The sequence below is a fragment of the Diadema antillarum genome, unplaced genomic scaffold (genome assembly GCF_040938485.1).
Source record: "Diadema antillarum isolate AM-2024a unplaced genomic scaffold, OU_Dant_1.0 seq00002059_RagTag, whole genome shotgun sequence".
Lineage (NCBI taxonomy): Eukaryota > Metazoa > Echinodermata > Echinoidea > Diadematoida > Diadematidae > Diadema > Diadema antillarum.
In genome coordinates this window covers 215,425-230,865 of record NW_027272706.1, presented here as the reverse complement: position 1 = coordinate 230,865, position 15,441 = coordinate 215,425, and the positions used below count along the sequence as shown (strand labels likewise).

The window sequence follows — 15,441 nt, the reverse complement described above, 5'->3', positions numbered from 1 at the left end:
TTACTGTGAGTTGATAGCTGGATTGCTAATAGTTCCTGTCGTCATTTACAGGCAATTAAAATGTCTGACAACACGAGGGGAACTTCCCCCCTCAAAAACTGTCGGCAAAAAAGACAGAGGGAGGGAGAGAAGGGGAAGGGATACAAGTGCGCACACACATGCACATCATTCGCATTCACGCATCAACACACACAGACTACGCACACACAGACAGACACAGGAACCAACCACACACATCACATGATGTGGTTTAAAGGGAAGCATTAGCGAATCTTCCTCGGCTGGAAGTGGTCTTGTCTATCAGTAGGCAGGTAACTCACAACTAGGCAGCCAATGGCAGCTCACGATAGAAGCTCTGATCAGCCAATAAATGGCCATCAAAGAGAATTTTGTGTGAGAAGAGAGTGAGTAAGAGATAGAGAGAAAGAGACAGAGAAAAGAAGAGAAAAAGAGAGAGAGAGAGAAGGAAATACGGTGTGGTAATTGGCCGTGTGCCTGTCACGACTATAAGCGGGCTTATAATAATCCTGCTCTGATATAATCACACTATTGTGGCCGAGGACATTCGTGTACACAATACCGTACACACGTCTGGCCTGACTCCGCAAGGGAAAGACAGGCAATGCGGAAGGCTTAGTACACTGTCTGTCTGTCTGAGGAGAGAGGGAAGAAGAGGAAGAGAGAGAGGAAGAGAGAGAACAGCCTGTGGCGTACACATAGCTCAGACATGGTTGGTGATGAGTACACACAGACGAGGCTACCAGACAGACACACACTCTACAGCCTAGCAGTCAGGGCACAGGCAGCCGTAGGGGGAGTGTACGTGAGCGGTGAGATAAGTTCACCTTCCTCTCAATTCCGGCTTTATAGCTTGTTGTCCTAATGACAAAACACATACGCATACATTCTCCAGGAGTCGGTCGTATCACGCTGCCGTCGCTGCCACCCAAGCCAACAACACGGCCAGTGCCTGGTGTGTGTGCCCAACGCACCGTCGTCTTCGTGGCTGCCTGCATCACTTCTCCCTTATCTCTCTCTGTGCTCCCTGACTTTACGCGCAAACAATGTACGTATGTTGTAATAACAGTTGTATATCATGTTCTCAGAGTTCTTGGCTGATCGCCGTTCTTTCCCAGACAGATCTGCATAGTTGGATAGAAGTCGTCATTGGATGAGAACGCCTCTCACCTCCTTCTGCCTTGTCACTCCCTGTGCCTTGCCTTATGGAATTTGTTGGAGTTTTAGCATTTTTCACTCACAGCTGATCAGATGAGTGCTCTTCAGGTTGAGTGTGATGGTAGCTCTAGTCTGAATGGATCATTAATGCTTGTATATATTATCACAAGTCTGAGTGCTTTATGCGTTTGTTTGGGCTGCCCCTCTGGGAGACCTCGTTACATCACTGGGTATGTATTTCCAGTTCTTGTGTTGTGTGGATGGAGAGAGAGGAGAATTAGAGCTGTAAACTTTTGTAACGTGATATATGACCTCCTTGTCATTCATGAACTGTGAGAGATTTTTAGTGTCGGTAACGCACGAGGAGCATTCAGTATACCTTCTTTTGATTGTCTCTGTGCTAGTCAAACTTCATTGTCAAATATATTCCTTCATTTTTAGGGTAGATGTAGTATGTTGGCAATGTCTGTACAGACACATAAAGCTAGACGAGTGTTAATGACACGTGGTAATTAATCGAACCCAATCTACTGGGACTGTCTGGCATGTACAGACAGCCCTCAAGTGCCTTTGCCCTTTGCGCTTGTTATTACCGAGCAAATATTTGATTTTCCTTGTGGTACAAAGAGATGTGGAATGAACAAGTGGCTGGGGAGAGAAAGAAGAAATGTTATCAAAAACTACTTCACTTAACCTACTTTTATGATAGCAGCTCTCAGACAGCCGTAGGTACATTGCTGTACCTAGAGTAGCCTGGCTCCTTTGATTAGGGACAAAGTCTGAAATGGCTGGGACTGTTAGTGTCTCAGGGCCATAACTATGTCTCACATACTTCAACAGAGATGGGGATGATAGGGGTGGGGAGTCTGTAAGAAGACCAAACTTCATCATCGTGATGTTATAATAGTTCGTCTGATGAGAGTCAGTTAACAAATGACATCCTCATTAAAGCTGGTTCGTGCCGCCACTCTCAAAAGACGTGAGATGTTATGGAGCACGAGTCCAAGCAAAATTCTCCAAGACACTCAGTTTTCAAGTTCCAAGTCGTAACTATGTTGTAGCATCTATTTAAAGACCTACTGTAGCAGCACGGGGATACCATGCAATGGAAAGCTGGTCTGACTTGGATATAATCGGACATGCATGTAACGAATGGCGTACAGCTTGATCACTGATCTCTATGTGAGTATTCGCACAGCAGAAGAATCTTGACTGAACGTTTACGATAAGTGTATGCTTTGATGCGTATTCGCTGATGAGCAATTCTGTTTTGGCAGGCCTGTGCTGGTTGTGGTTTTCAAATGTACCACGATGAGCAGCGAATAAAAATGATTCAAACCAGCTAATCTTGTGTCACCATGCTACTGGGTCTATAATGTCTGAGGGGGAAGTTAAAGAATGTTTTGACTGTCAATGTATAGCAAAAGATGATATTTTATTGTGGTAACTTGTGCATAGTGGCAGCTTTGACTTGGGTTATCATTTATGAAAAAAGGCCCTTTATGAGTAGATTATTTTAAATTAGATGGTGTATGTGGCTGTAAATCCAGAAACATTCACGGCACGAAATTTTCACGCATTGTCACGGGCATTTAGTGCATTGTGTAGACAAAACCTTTTGCTGGCATTTTACTATTTTAAACGTTGGCTCTTTGGGAAATTTGTAAGTTGCATGCACATGAAAATTTCTGGTTGTGCAGTATTCTGTAACGAAACAGTCACTTCAAAATTATATATTCCACTCCTCTTCACAGCATGCATTTATGGTAAAGTCATCTTTTAGATTTATGAACGTTGGTGGCATGTTGCAAAGATGTGTTATCATACTGAGTAGCATGTTGTTACCATCATAATAATAGTCTCGTACATCCAGCGTTGCATACATCCTGCATGAAGAGTATGTCCATTTCCCTTTAGCAGAAAGTTTTCTTCTGTCCCATCAATTACAATCTATTTTGTAAAGTGCTAGGATATCATCATGACACTTTGATTAAAACTGATTCAAATGGGAGGAGGGGTTTGGGAAGGTTTGCGTAAGGAATGAGGACCCCCCCCCCCCCCCATGAGATGGAGAGAAGGTGTGAGAGTGGTTGCTGTTAGATTGAAGTAAAGTAGGCCACCCCCTTTACAGGGGACAAAACTAGATGATTATGATGATAATAGTGCCTCCACTGTGTCAGATGTAAGACATACAATGTATTGTCATTCAGCAGTATCATACTGTAAAACATCATATTTCAACGGCATGAAACTTTCGTGAATTGAAGCCAACAGCCTTTTTCACAGCATGACATTTTTGCGAAGTGCTTCTGGCATTCAGTGCATATAGTGTAGACAAGAGCCATTGCATGCATTTTAATTTTACGAATCTTGGCTCTTGCGAAATTCGCGAAATTAAAATGCATATGAACATTCTTCGTTGTACAGTATGCTACATGTTTGTGACATTATCTTGGCTTCATGTAAAGTATTTAAAGTACCGGTATGTTTTTTTTTTTGTGAGCGACAAGGAAAGACAGCATGCGTGGCTAGACTTTTCAAGCTTCCTTAACGTTTTTTTGGCTAATATCTGAGAAAAGTGCTGTATGAATTCCCACAGATGGCTGTCTTGACCATCATATTCGTAGAATAGAAGTGAGTTCAAAGAATTCTGCTCTGATCAAAAATAGAATAAAAAGTAAATAAAAGTCAGATGTTTCTTGTCATTACACTTGACTTATCTTTCAAGATAATTTAACAGTTCATGAATTCCCCCAAAACTAGGTGACTGAATCAAATTTCCTCTCTTTGGTTTATTTGATAAACAATTTTTTATCAGTGGTTTTGTCTGACCTTTGACAAAACTATAAATATTGATCAGACAAGTATGGATGAAAGGTCATAGGGAACAAAGAATCCCTGAAATGCAAATGGTTTTAAAGTCCAAATGTGGTGTAGAGAGAAGTACCAGGAAACGATTGCAAAATGAGAGAATTCTTCTTTTGTATAATGCTTGTATGAAATGAGATATCTGTTTACAAGTGTGCAAGTAATAGGTAGATAAGAACATGCTTGAATATAATGATTTTGTGACATGTATGTGGATTTAAAGATTGTCCCAAGTGTTGGTGTATTTTAGCATGCAAATGGTCTTGAACTTTGTGAACAGTGAACTTTTTATACGCTTCTTTAGTAAGGGCGTGATTGCAAATTGTAGGATATGTGGAATTGTTTGAACCAATGATATTTGGTTTTTCTTGAAATACATGCTTGGCATTCAAACAAGTCTTGCATTTTAAGAAAAGAAATTTGATCGAACCATTAAATGAGAATCTATGTCACTGCATGTTTTCATTTGTGTTTAAGGATGATAAAGGTTTGTTTTATTTTGTTTTAAATCTGCAATGAGGACAAACTTGAGATATTTTGACATTTGATGAGACTGACTCCTGTGAATAGGCTATTCACAGGCTGTCTGAGACCATACAGCTATTGATCATCACCTAAGAATGGCAAAGAACTGTCCTGTCTGTAGTATGACATCTGTTATTTAGTATTTGTACTCTGACACAGTTGTCATGTGTGACTTGTAATTCATTCATATATGAGGGGAATCAGTTTTTTCTGTCATTTCCGCAAGTCTATGTAGAAGTCCGTCAAAAGTTACATAGACCATAGTTTGTAAAGATGACATATTCCAGAACAAACATAGAATTGTTGGGCTCATCTTGTGTCTGGAATGTTATTCATGACATATAATATTATAACAGGCTGGAACAATGTGTCCTAGAACCTGCCACAATAAAAGCTGCGTAGCTGCAGCATGCTGTTTATCAAGCGGATGCATAGCTAACGTCATGGGGATGTTGCTCTACTCACATGTTTTGTTTTTTTATGAACCAGACACAAAGTGACCGTGAACTGTCTGCCTACACAAACAACTATTTCTTCCTCCCTCTCCCGCTGTTGCTTTCAGGTTTTTTTTTTCCTCTCTGCCAGCGTTCCTAGTCATGATTCAGATGACTGTTTTTTTCTCTCTTTCTGATCAATTCTGTCTGTCTCTGTGTCAGTTATTCTGCCTCTGTGTGTCTGGCTATGTGGGGGATTCTATGCTGCTATTGAAGGCAGTGAGGGGATTGTAGATTTCACCATGAATGCCATAGGAGAGAAATAACCCCACGTCTCTCTATCCAGCTAATCTGTTGCGTACGTGGTGCTGAGATTAAACCAGTCAGTCTGGTCGGATTGGTTGCGGTTTGAGGACAGCTGAAGAAGGGAGGGCATATTCACTCCCCCAAAATTCTGTGACGGAGCTATATAGAGGAAGTTTGATAGTCTCTTTAGACATCACTCTGAGAAATGGCAATGAAAGATGAGGAGGTGTCATGGATTGGAATCTTGTCATGTGACTTCATGTTTGATTTACTTGGGAATGTATGATTACAAGCTTTAGAAGTTCAGTGAGGTGCATATTGCCTCACTGTGATCATGTATTTTTAGACACATTTATGTAAAGTTGTCACATTCTAACCCAAGAACAATTTTGCAAAGCATTTCATTACAGTTGACTGGTACTCCACCTGCGTCAAACTAATACCTTCTTCAATCAAGACTGTATTCATGGCTTATGCATCAATTTTGAGTGTATGCTCAGTAGTATAGCGTTCAGAAATATATTTGTTGTTGTTCAAGTGAATGTCAAGTTTGTGTGGAGGGACTTCATCAAATTGGCAGTTCGGACAGGACTGTAACTGCTATAGATGATGTCGTATGCGTTACATATGTAGACATTATTTTCAAGATTACAGACAGTGCCCCAGTTTTGATTGAGTGGGGATTATGAATAAGTTACATGTCAGGCGTCGTAAAATTTATTTGTAGTATCTCTTGAAGAGCACAACATCTCCTTTTACTTGCTCGAGCTAATTAACTATTTTTTTGTTAGTTGAATTCACTCTGGTTCATGCTCGGGGGTTGGTTTTATAGGAGTCCTTGTGATTCCAGTATTGTGATTAGTATTTCAAGTAGGAGTGACTGCAGTATGTGTAGCAGTCATTTCAATGATTGTTGCCATGGTTACTGTCTGGCTGTTGCCATGGTAACTGCAAGTAATGTGAATTTAACATGATGATGATGTGTCGTATGAAGCAGGGCAGAAAATGCCTGAGATTCCAAAGGAACACCAAGATTTCTTGCAAGTTTGGCCCCTAATCATCGGGAAACTACTTGTAAAAGACAATACCAGATACTTCATTTAAATCCATGTAAATTACTCACGGGCAGAGTGTACCTAGCCTTTTGCCAAGGCCCTTTCACTGAATGGTGGTAAGTGAATGGGAGGGTGAACTAAGTGAGCCCAGCTGAGTGCGACAGGGCAAGAGCCTTTTGAGATGTGATATACATCCTTATGTTAGCCCTTTGAATTACCGATTTTTGCTCCCTGATTTCAGGAGCAAAAATCGACCAGTCTACGTGTCTGTATGCCTGAGCCCAATTTGCATACGGTGAATGCATGCCATTGAGATCCACCGGTGGTTAGTAATGCATGCGAACGGGCCAGAACGGTAAGACACATGCTGTCAGCAGCACGCCATTCCATTGGTCGACCGAAACCTGTTAATATGATTATTCAGTAGGGTTAGGTCATGAATAATAAGATCTCAAAAGTCCTTGTGCATTTGCACTCGACTGGGCTTGCTTTACACGCCCATTTTAACCATCATACAGTGAGAGGGCCTTGTCAAAAGGCTAAATGTAACCAGACTTTTCTGTATTATTAAGAAGCAGATTTTATTCAGTAAGACAGCATTTTGGTTTAGAGACAAGCTTGATAAAAATGCTGTCGTAGTCAGTGGTAAAACGCTATTGATGGCAAACAAGGCGGTTCTGGCTGTAGGGCCAGTTTGCTGTGTCTGTCTTGTGAAGTTAAGGGTGGACTGCAGAAGTAGACAACACTTCCATGCATTACCTGCACATCTGATCATCAGCCATTAGGGTTGAGGTAGTATCAGTGATGATTATGATAATGGCTTGCCTTTGTTGTTGGATGACATTGGAAAATATTATCCTCTCTTTCAGGGCCAGTCAATATAAAAGCATTGCACGCAGTGGATAGGATTTCATACACCAGTGTCTTATGAAGGCTATTGTCTAGACATCTGACCTACATACGCACAAGCATGCACGAAACAGGCGTGCGCGCACACACACACACACTCACAATGTATGCACCGACTCTGTCAGGCATATTATAGCTGTGAAGACATGCATGCATATTGTATATAGCATATACACACACTAATATACACGATACATACTCTACAAACAAGAGTTACCATGTTAATTGCTATGTCCCATTGAATTTATTGTTCCTCAAGTTCAATTTTGATATATTTCTCAAAGTAGCAAACACAAGGAAAAACTCCTGTGGTGTCATGTACAGACATCTTCTTTTTACTGGTAGTTGAATTTTAATGGTCTCTCTTTCTTCCCTATGGTTATACTGAAGGACAGGGGAATACGCTTCATGTAAGGCTTTCACATTGAAAAAATGCATCAAGATTGAAATGAAAAAATAAATGAAGTTCATTTTTTCATGTGGCAAAAACCTATATTTAAACTGCTATTGTCTGTATCAGAGACCTACATTTTTAACAGAAGATATCTGCTTGGGAAAGAGAGTAAGAAATAATTTGTGATATCCTCGCAGCATCTAGTGGAAAAACTTGAACTTTGTGATGGATGTGATATACTTGGAATCCCAAGTCCAACAAGTTGTAATTGTACATTTCAGTTTTCTGTTTTGCAGTCAAAATCATTTGCCATGCTTGCATTCTGTGTACGCACGTCAAGATTTCTGTCATTTTTTGTTTTTCTTCTAATTGTGATTGGAAGCCATTCAAGGGAAGATGTCATGTGCAAATTGGCATGATTCCAACACTAGAGGGCAGCCTACTGTCTGCTCCCTTGCTCTCCCTGCTGGCTTACAAGCTAGAGGCAAATTTGTTCATTCAGACTTCAAGGATTTCTGATATGTACATTCATTGGGTGCTTTCATGAACAGTCAACTGAGTTGTAATTTTGACTGCATGTGACTAAAAATGTCTGCCATGGGCTGCTTTAGTTTCTGCTAGTTCCAGAGATTTTCATCCAAATATGAGTAATATCAATTTTCAAACTGTAACTAATGAAGGTTGCCAAGATATTAACTTCTTCATGTACAACTTTGGTATTTTGCAAAGATAATAATTACTAGTAGAACTATGGTTAAATAGATTAAAATCCATTGAACTTTTGTCTCCCCATTGAACTTTTGTCAGTTCTACTCATACTCAGATATTTTGGAATTGACTAATATATTCTTGTCTTGTGTCAAACATCTTCCCTATTGGGGTGGAGGGAGGGGACGGGATGGAGAGATTTAGATAGCATGTGTGTACATGTATGTGATGTACATGTTGTGTAGTAGCACATGCATGTACAATTATGTGCTTCAATTGTGTAAGCAGATAAAAAAAAATCCTATTGTTAGTGTGACATGGTAGGAAAGGGTCTTCAAATTCTGTGCAAACTTTCATCTTCAAGGGTTTCCGTGGCAACACTAGAGCTTTTCCCAAGATTTCCCCAAGATTTCCCTTGGGCATTAGCTGTTGTAGGTGCAAGTGAGGTTTGGAATCTATAATCTGTTGCCAGCACAATGATCATTGCTGACCTTTTTGAGCTGCGTACTATCTTAGTGAGGGAGATAACAACTAGGAATTTGAATACATTGTGGAACTGACATGTACATGTCTATTATCCCAGGAAAACAAGACATAATTGTCTCTCTAAATAATTGTTAATCTACAGTCATGTTTATACTTGATCTGTAAACTGCTGCAAAGTCATGATGGGAGGGTTTTCTGAAATGATCATGATAGTGATCTGATTGTCATACCTGTTATTATATGGATATCAATTTCATTCACACAATCCTTGTCAGTGACGGTTGACTTTATAGCATCATTTTATTAAATCTTTTTCATCGTTGTCAAACTTTTTCATGTCATTTTGCCATATGTGTGTCCTGTCTCATGTCAGACAAGCAGAGACTTTATTAGTAACCAGACGATGTCTGTCTTTCTTTCTTCTACCCACATAGGTGCAGAAGAAGGTAGCAGAAGTGGCAGTGCGCTGCACATGGAATATTTCGTACTGGTTGTCCTGGCACCGCTGACCGTTGTGTGTTTGTGCTGCGTCATCATGTTTTACTACCACCGCCGCAGTGGTGGCCGCTTCGCCTCCCACTCATCCTCGCTCCCAACGTCCAGCTACTCCATCACCTCTGATCCCCAAGTACCAGTAAGTACTTTACCCCCTTCCAATCATCACACCGGACCACAAGTTAAAGACCTGGTAGGTAGCATGGGGGAATCTTTACCCCCCTCCAATCATTACACCGGACCACAAGTTAAAGACCTGGTAGCATGGGGGAATCTTTACCCCCTTCCAATCATTACACCGGACCACAAGTTAAAGACCTGGTAGCATAGGGGAATCTTTACCCCCTTCCAATCATCACACCGAACCACAAGTTAAAGACCCGATAGCATAGGGGAATCTTTACCCCCTTCCAATCATTACACCGGACCACAAGTTAAAGACCTGGTAGCATAGGGGAATCTTTACCCCCTTCCAATCATTACACAGGACCACAAGTTAAAGACCTGATAGCATAGGGGAATCTTTACCCCTTTCCAATCATTACACCGGACCACAAGTTAAAGACCTGGTAGCATAGGGGAATCTTTACCCCCTTCCAATCATTACACCGGACCACAAGTTAAAGACCTGGTAGCATAAGGGAATCTTTACCCCCTTCCAATCATTACACCGGACCACAAGTTAAAGACCTGGTAGCATAAGGGAATCTTTACCCCCTTCCAATCATTACACCGGTCAACAAGTTACAGACCTGGTAGCATAGGGGAATCTTTACCCCCTTCCAATCATTACACCGAACCACAAGTTACAGACCTGGTAGCATAGGGGAATCTTTACCCCCTTCCAATTATTACACCGGTCCACAAGTTAAAGACCTGATAGCATGGGGGAATCTTTACCCCCTTCCATTCATTACACCGGACCACAAGTTAAAGACCTGGTAGCATAGGGGAATCTTTACCCCCTTCCCATCATTACACCGGACCACAAGTTAAAGACCTGGTAGCATAGGGGAATCTTTACCCCCTTCCAATCATTACACCGGTCCACAAGTTACAGACCTGGTAGCATAGGGGAATCTTTACCCCCTTCCAATTATTACACCGAACCACAAGTTAAAGACCTGGTAGCATGGGGGAAACGAGGGTGGCCTGATTGAATGGAGCTTCATTCGCTACCTAATGGTGTAGGCTACATCAGAAAACCATGACAAGCACAGGCCTGCTAAAATAGAATTGCCCAGCAGCGAATGTGTGCATTGAAGTGTAAGCTCATCAGTAATGTTCAACTCCAGTCAAGATTATTTGGCCGTGCATGTACATCCATACAGATCAGTTATAGAGCTGTGCACAATTCTTTACGGGGACTACTGAATGTATGAGTTTGGCTGGACTTCTCACTCCATGGTATCCCCATACTACCGGGGCTTGAAGCACTCATTGTGCCCCTTACCCTTCTTTACCCTTACGACTCTGTAGTATACTAGTGAGGATCCCCACCCCTTAATTTCAGACCTCTGTTATGGCATGGGGTGCCTCCTTCTTGTTACCTCACTCGGAAGGACTAGGTAGTGCTCTCTGTCATCTTTCAGTGAACCACCCCTCTCCCCGCCCCCTCCCCCTCCCCATTACTTGTAGTATTCACCTACCCACCTGTTACTCCAAAGACTAGACCTACCTCCACAACAAGTGCAATGGATTCCCTTAGGCAGAGCTAACACAGAGGAGTCTCTACAGTCAGTGAGGAATCTTTTCCCTTATGATGAGACTAGTAAATGTCTGTTTCTCTTCAACTCTCGTCAAACCAGATAGAAATTTTCTGTTTTGTGAGGCTCATTGTGTGTGATTTGATCACCAGTGGATGGAATAATTGACTCATTTTACATCAAAACCTATGCAGTGAGAATATTTCTCATGGTTCATATAATAGATAATTTGGAGTATAAAAATCAAGCTCCTTCATGTTGGATATTTCAGAATAATGTGTATTGGGATCAACTTTGTCAAAGCCATTAAAAGATTGCAAGAGACCGTTGCTTATAAATGTCTAGGAATGGAGATGTAGCAGCCGTATTGCTAGAGAGAGAAGAAATATGAACTGAAAAAGGATGCATTAGTGTCAACAAGCTGACTTGCTGCTGATGTTCCTAGGGTAAGACGGATACCAAGGATCCAGGGACCACAATGAGTGCCTCCCCCCCCCCCCCCTCCCTCCCTACTCCCAGGTGATGGACAGGGTCAGAGTGCAGGTTGGCACCCTGGAATGTTGTCACATTTCATCTTGTCTGGAATGTCAATCTCATTAGAAGCAGTCTATGTCATCAAATGTGGTCATTGATGATAAGACTTGGCTAAAGGGGCGGTTAGTGGATGAAATCGGCAATTATTAACTATTCTCTGTGGTCACCAGTATGGCATAGCCCTTGGTTAGTGCTGCTGTGCAACTGAAATCATTTGTAAGGACATGGCAGGTGAACTGAGAGTGTGTGTGTATTAGGTACACTCAGATAAGACAGTTTTGTTTTCTTTGGTGGTGTTATGTTTAATAGAGTGCTGTAAGACAGTCTGTATGTATTGAAGGAAGGTCTTCTAGCCAGAGTACTGTTGGCAAAAAAAAAAAATAAAACAAAAGAAGGAGACAGATTGAGGCTGAATTTAATGGGGTAGAAAAAACGTAAGCAAACAAACCGTGCCCTGTTAGGAGACTGGTTAATGGCTGTCTTAAACTCTGCCTTAATCATTCTATAGAGGACTTCTTTTCCTGGGTCTGAAGGTAGCAGTCTAGATGGAGACAAGACCGTAGTAATCAGGCTGCTGCAGCGTGGTCCTTTAAATCAAAGACTCAAGCTGGATTTTGTTTTGCAAGAATGGTGATCTACTTTGTGCTAAACCTTTGTTAACTGTATGATAGACCTTGGGCAGTAGTGTGTTTGTTCCTTTTTCTCTCGCATTAGCATACTTTATGAATGGAAAAACAAAATGAAATACAGCCAAAACCAACATTCTTCATGCAGTAACAGGCAGACAAAAAATAGGTAAAATTCTGGATTTTAGCTTCTTGAGAGAATGTGTCCTATCCATTGGCGAGAAAAGTTTGCATATTTCTGGAAGAAAGATTAAGCATGTGTTGTGTAATATGTAGTAGACATTCCTTGCTGTATGAGAGAAGGAAAATGGCCTCACCCTGATTCCTTTTGCCTTTCTTTCTCCAATGTCCCCCTATCTACCTTTCTTTCTTTCTTTGTCTCTAGGTAAGTCAGTCACCACTCATTTCCAGCCACCGGTTCTCAGCACAGCACCAGCAAGAGCGCTTGCGAAAGCAGCGGGAGATGGTGTGTCCGCAGCGCAGCGAGTCCACCGAGAAGTTTCCAACTTCTGTGTGCCTCCTAGATGAGGATGAGCCCCAGCACATGAGAGAAAACGTGAGGATACACCGAGAGGTGATGTCGGAGAATGGGATTCGGGCACCTCCGAATCGGACTGTTTACGACAGTGAACAGCAGGACTTGATGAGAGTCTGTAGTCACCACAAACCAGACTCACAGAGACATTCAGTGCGACGCAGCCCCTCCACGGCTTCGTCTAAACGGGGAGGGGGCATCGGGGGAGGAGGTGGAAGCAAGCAAGGTGCAACAACGTTACAGAGGGGCAGCAGTGGAGGTGAGGTGATAGATAGCGAGACACGAAGCCCCCTCAATCTAGTGGACTCAGACATGGAGGGGCCTCCTCCGTACGCCAGCTTGGTTCAGACCAACAACAATAGTATCAATGTGTGTGATGATAGTACCGTCAGTACCAGTAGCAGCACGGACGGCCTCCTACAGGTCCAACAAGACCAACAGCAAGCCCCTTTCTCCCCCTGCCAGCCAAACTCTAACGGGAGATATCACGCAAACACAAGAGGGGCCAGCCGAGGCAGCGGGGTAAGACTAAAGTATGACGGCGCAGACTGTGTCTGACATTGCTTCTGCTTTGTGTGAACCTGTGAACTATTTGTGGGTGCGTTTAGACTTGCAAACAAAGGAAAAATATGAGAAGTGGGATATTGTACGGGGGGGAGGGGGTTGTTGTAACATTCATAGCAGACAGTGAGATCGAGCAAAACATCAGCACGATGTTGCCGTCGCTCAGTTGATGACAAAGAAGAAATATTGCCGCAAAAATACAAAATTGTTGATTCGTGAATGAAGGAAAAAAGCAAAACACCCTTCAGCTTGTGTTATGTCTGAAAAGTGATTATCTTAAAATCTTTGGATCAAAATGCTTTGCTGCCTTTCATCTCTCGCCTCATCAAGCCATATCCAAGTGCATCTTCAGAGATAAAATGAAAGGAAAAGACACAAGAAGGAAACATTTGTCCATTTCTGCCCCCCTCATCTCTTCAAGACAGCGTACCTCTCTCTACTGCAGCAAGAACGACTGGAAAGAAGTCATACCTTTCTTGACACTAGATGGCGCCATCTTGGAACGATGTTCATCCTGTTTCCTTTCGGTGGATGCGACACTGGTGTGTAAACTGGATCACAAGGAAGAAGACTCGCTTGCTCCTGAAAGAAAATCTGATCCTGGAGATACTAAGGTCCCTTCACATTAAGTTCCATCTTAATATTTGCCCATAGTGTCCTGATTTTTGTTCTTCTCGTTTTAGCATGGACTGGCAGATAGAGCTATACTTGACTGCTGTCAAACAGTGACATTACTAGTTTTGTGACAAAATCACATGCACACAATTTATCTTTGTTAAATGATCTGCAGTCATCAACATTCTTAAGGAAAGTAGGATAAAAGTTGTCAAATACCAAAGTAAAACCACTACCAAACATTGGTGTATGGAATGCAGATAATGATGTAGGAAGAATTCTGCCCTGGTTTTAACTAAGTGTGCCCAGTTGATTTGCTAATCAGAATCCACCTTCTTTTACTTGGAACTTGCATAAATCATTCTTAATGTTCCTGTGAAAATGTGTAAGTAGTGTGTGCTTGGAAAAACTACAAAGAGATAGTTTAAGCAGTGTGCTGTCAAAGGCTGTAGCAATGTTACCATGTAGAGAAGGAATGGGCAGGATGACATCACTCATTTTTTTACACTCAATATCATCATCCGCACAGAATCTCTGTGAAAATGAAAGTTTTGCTTTTAAAATGGTCACATGTTTGTCTATGCATGGTGACAAACATTAGCAAGTATTGAAAGCCAAGGGTGGGGGGGGGGGGGGGATGCTTTGGACAGTTAATGTTTACCTAGACCTCAGAATGAACAATTCAGTCGGTTTTTTTTTATCTTACGCCATATTTTTTCCCTATGGGATGAGAAAGCTGCTCTGTTGAATAAGCATCTTGGTAATAGGAATCAAATCTATTGGAATGAACAAAAATGATGGGAAAGATATTAAAAAACAGTATGGACTTATTTTGTTGGTTGTAAGGGTGGTGTATTGAGAGTTTAGCAATGATCATTTTCATTGGTGTTTTATCTGGGGGAAAAAAAATCAGACCAAGCTGAAATGATGAGTGTGTAGAGTATAAAAGGACCCTGGTATGGAGCTAATCAATGTAACATTGCCCCTAATGGATAAACACTGTTATACCATAGGGCATACTACATGTATGTGTGAAAAAGATACAGAAATTTGAATAGATAATTAATTGACTGTAATAAATGAGTGATGTCCATTCCTACCATTTTCTTCCTACCAGAAGCTAGTGACCGGTACTCAGCAGTGACCGGTATGCAGCAGTGTCCAGTGGTATAGAAAGAGAGCTTCCCTTTTGTGAAAGAAGACTCTGTTTAAAATTCTGTCATGCTGTCTAACCCCCTTGCAAAAAATGGAAGAACCCAGAGAGCAGAGCTGGTAACAGGAAGTGAATGTGTAGGTGCCTGTGGCAAGCAATGAAAGGAAATAGGTGGTTCTTATGTGTTTGATGATACTGTTCTTTACTCCACCTAAATATAACAGATGCTTTCTTGTGTACGTGAGAAGGAGTGTAGCTGCCTTGTGCAAACCTCTTCAAAATTGAAATGAGAGGCAAAGAGACTTGTAACTTTATGGTATGCCGTACAGCTTTGGGGACCAAGTCCCATGCC

At 41.7% G+C, this 15,441-nt stretch overlaps 1 protein-coding gene across 2 annotated transcripts; it reads left to right on the top strand.

The window, feature by feature from the left end:
- Window positions 1–530: 530 nt before the first annotated feature.
- On the top strand, window positions 531–14,555 carry LOC139713768 (uncharacterized). Of its 2 annotated transcripts, none has more exons than XM_071625469.1 (3): window positions 531–1,066; window positions 9,296–9,495; window positions 12,608–14,555. In XM_071625469.1, exons 1-3 carry the CDS (start codon window positions 883–885, stop codon window positions 13,313–13,315), a joined length of 1,092 nt encoding a protein of 363 aa, XP_071481570.1. In that variant the 5' UTR covers window positions 531–882; the 3' UTR covers window positions 13,316–14,555. The 2 variants fall into 2 exon arrangements, with proteins under 2 accessions (XP_071481570.1, XP_071481571.1); XM_071625470.1 differs by having other exon boundaries at window positions 889–1,406.
- Window positions 14,556–15,441: the final 886 nt, after the last annotated feature.

Bases quoted from the DNA above. Each gene is read 5' to 3' on its own strand.
- LOC139713768 (XM_071625469.1), top strand. From the start codon at position 883: ATGACAAAACACATACGCATACATTCTCCAGGAGTCGGTCGTATCACG. The intron at 1,067-9,295 runs GTACGTATGTTG...CTACCCACATAG, and splicing joins TGACTTTACGCGCAAACAAT to GTGCAGAAGAAGGTAGCAGA. The intron at 9,496-12,607 runs GTAAGTACTTTA...CTTTGTCTCTAG, and splicing joins CCTCTGATCCCCAAGTACCA to GTAAGTCAGTCACCACTCAT.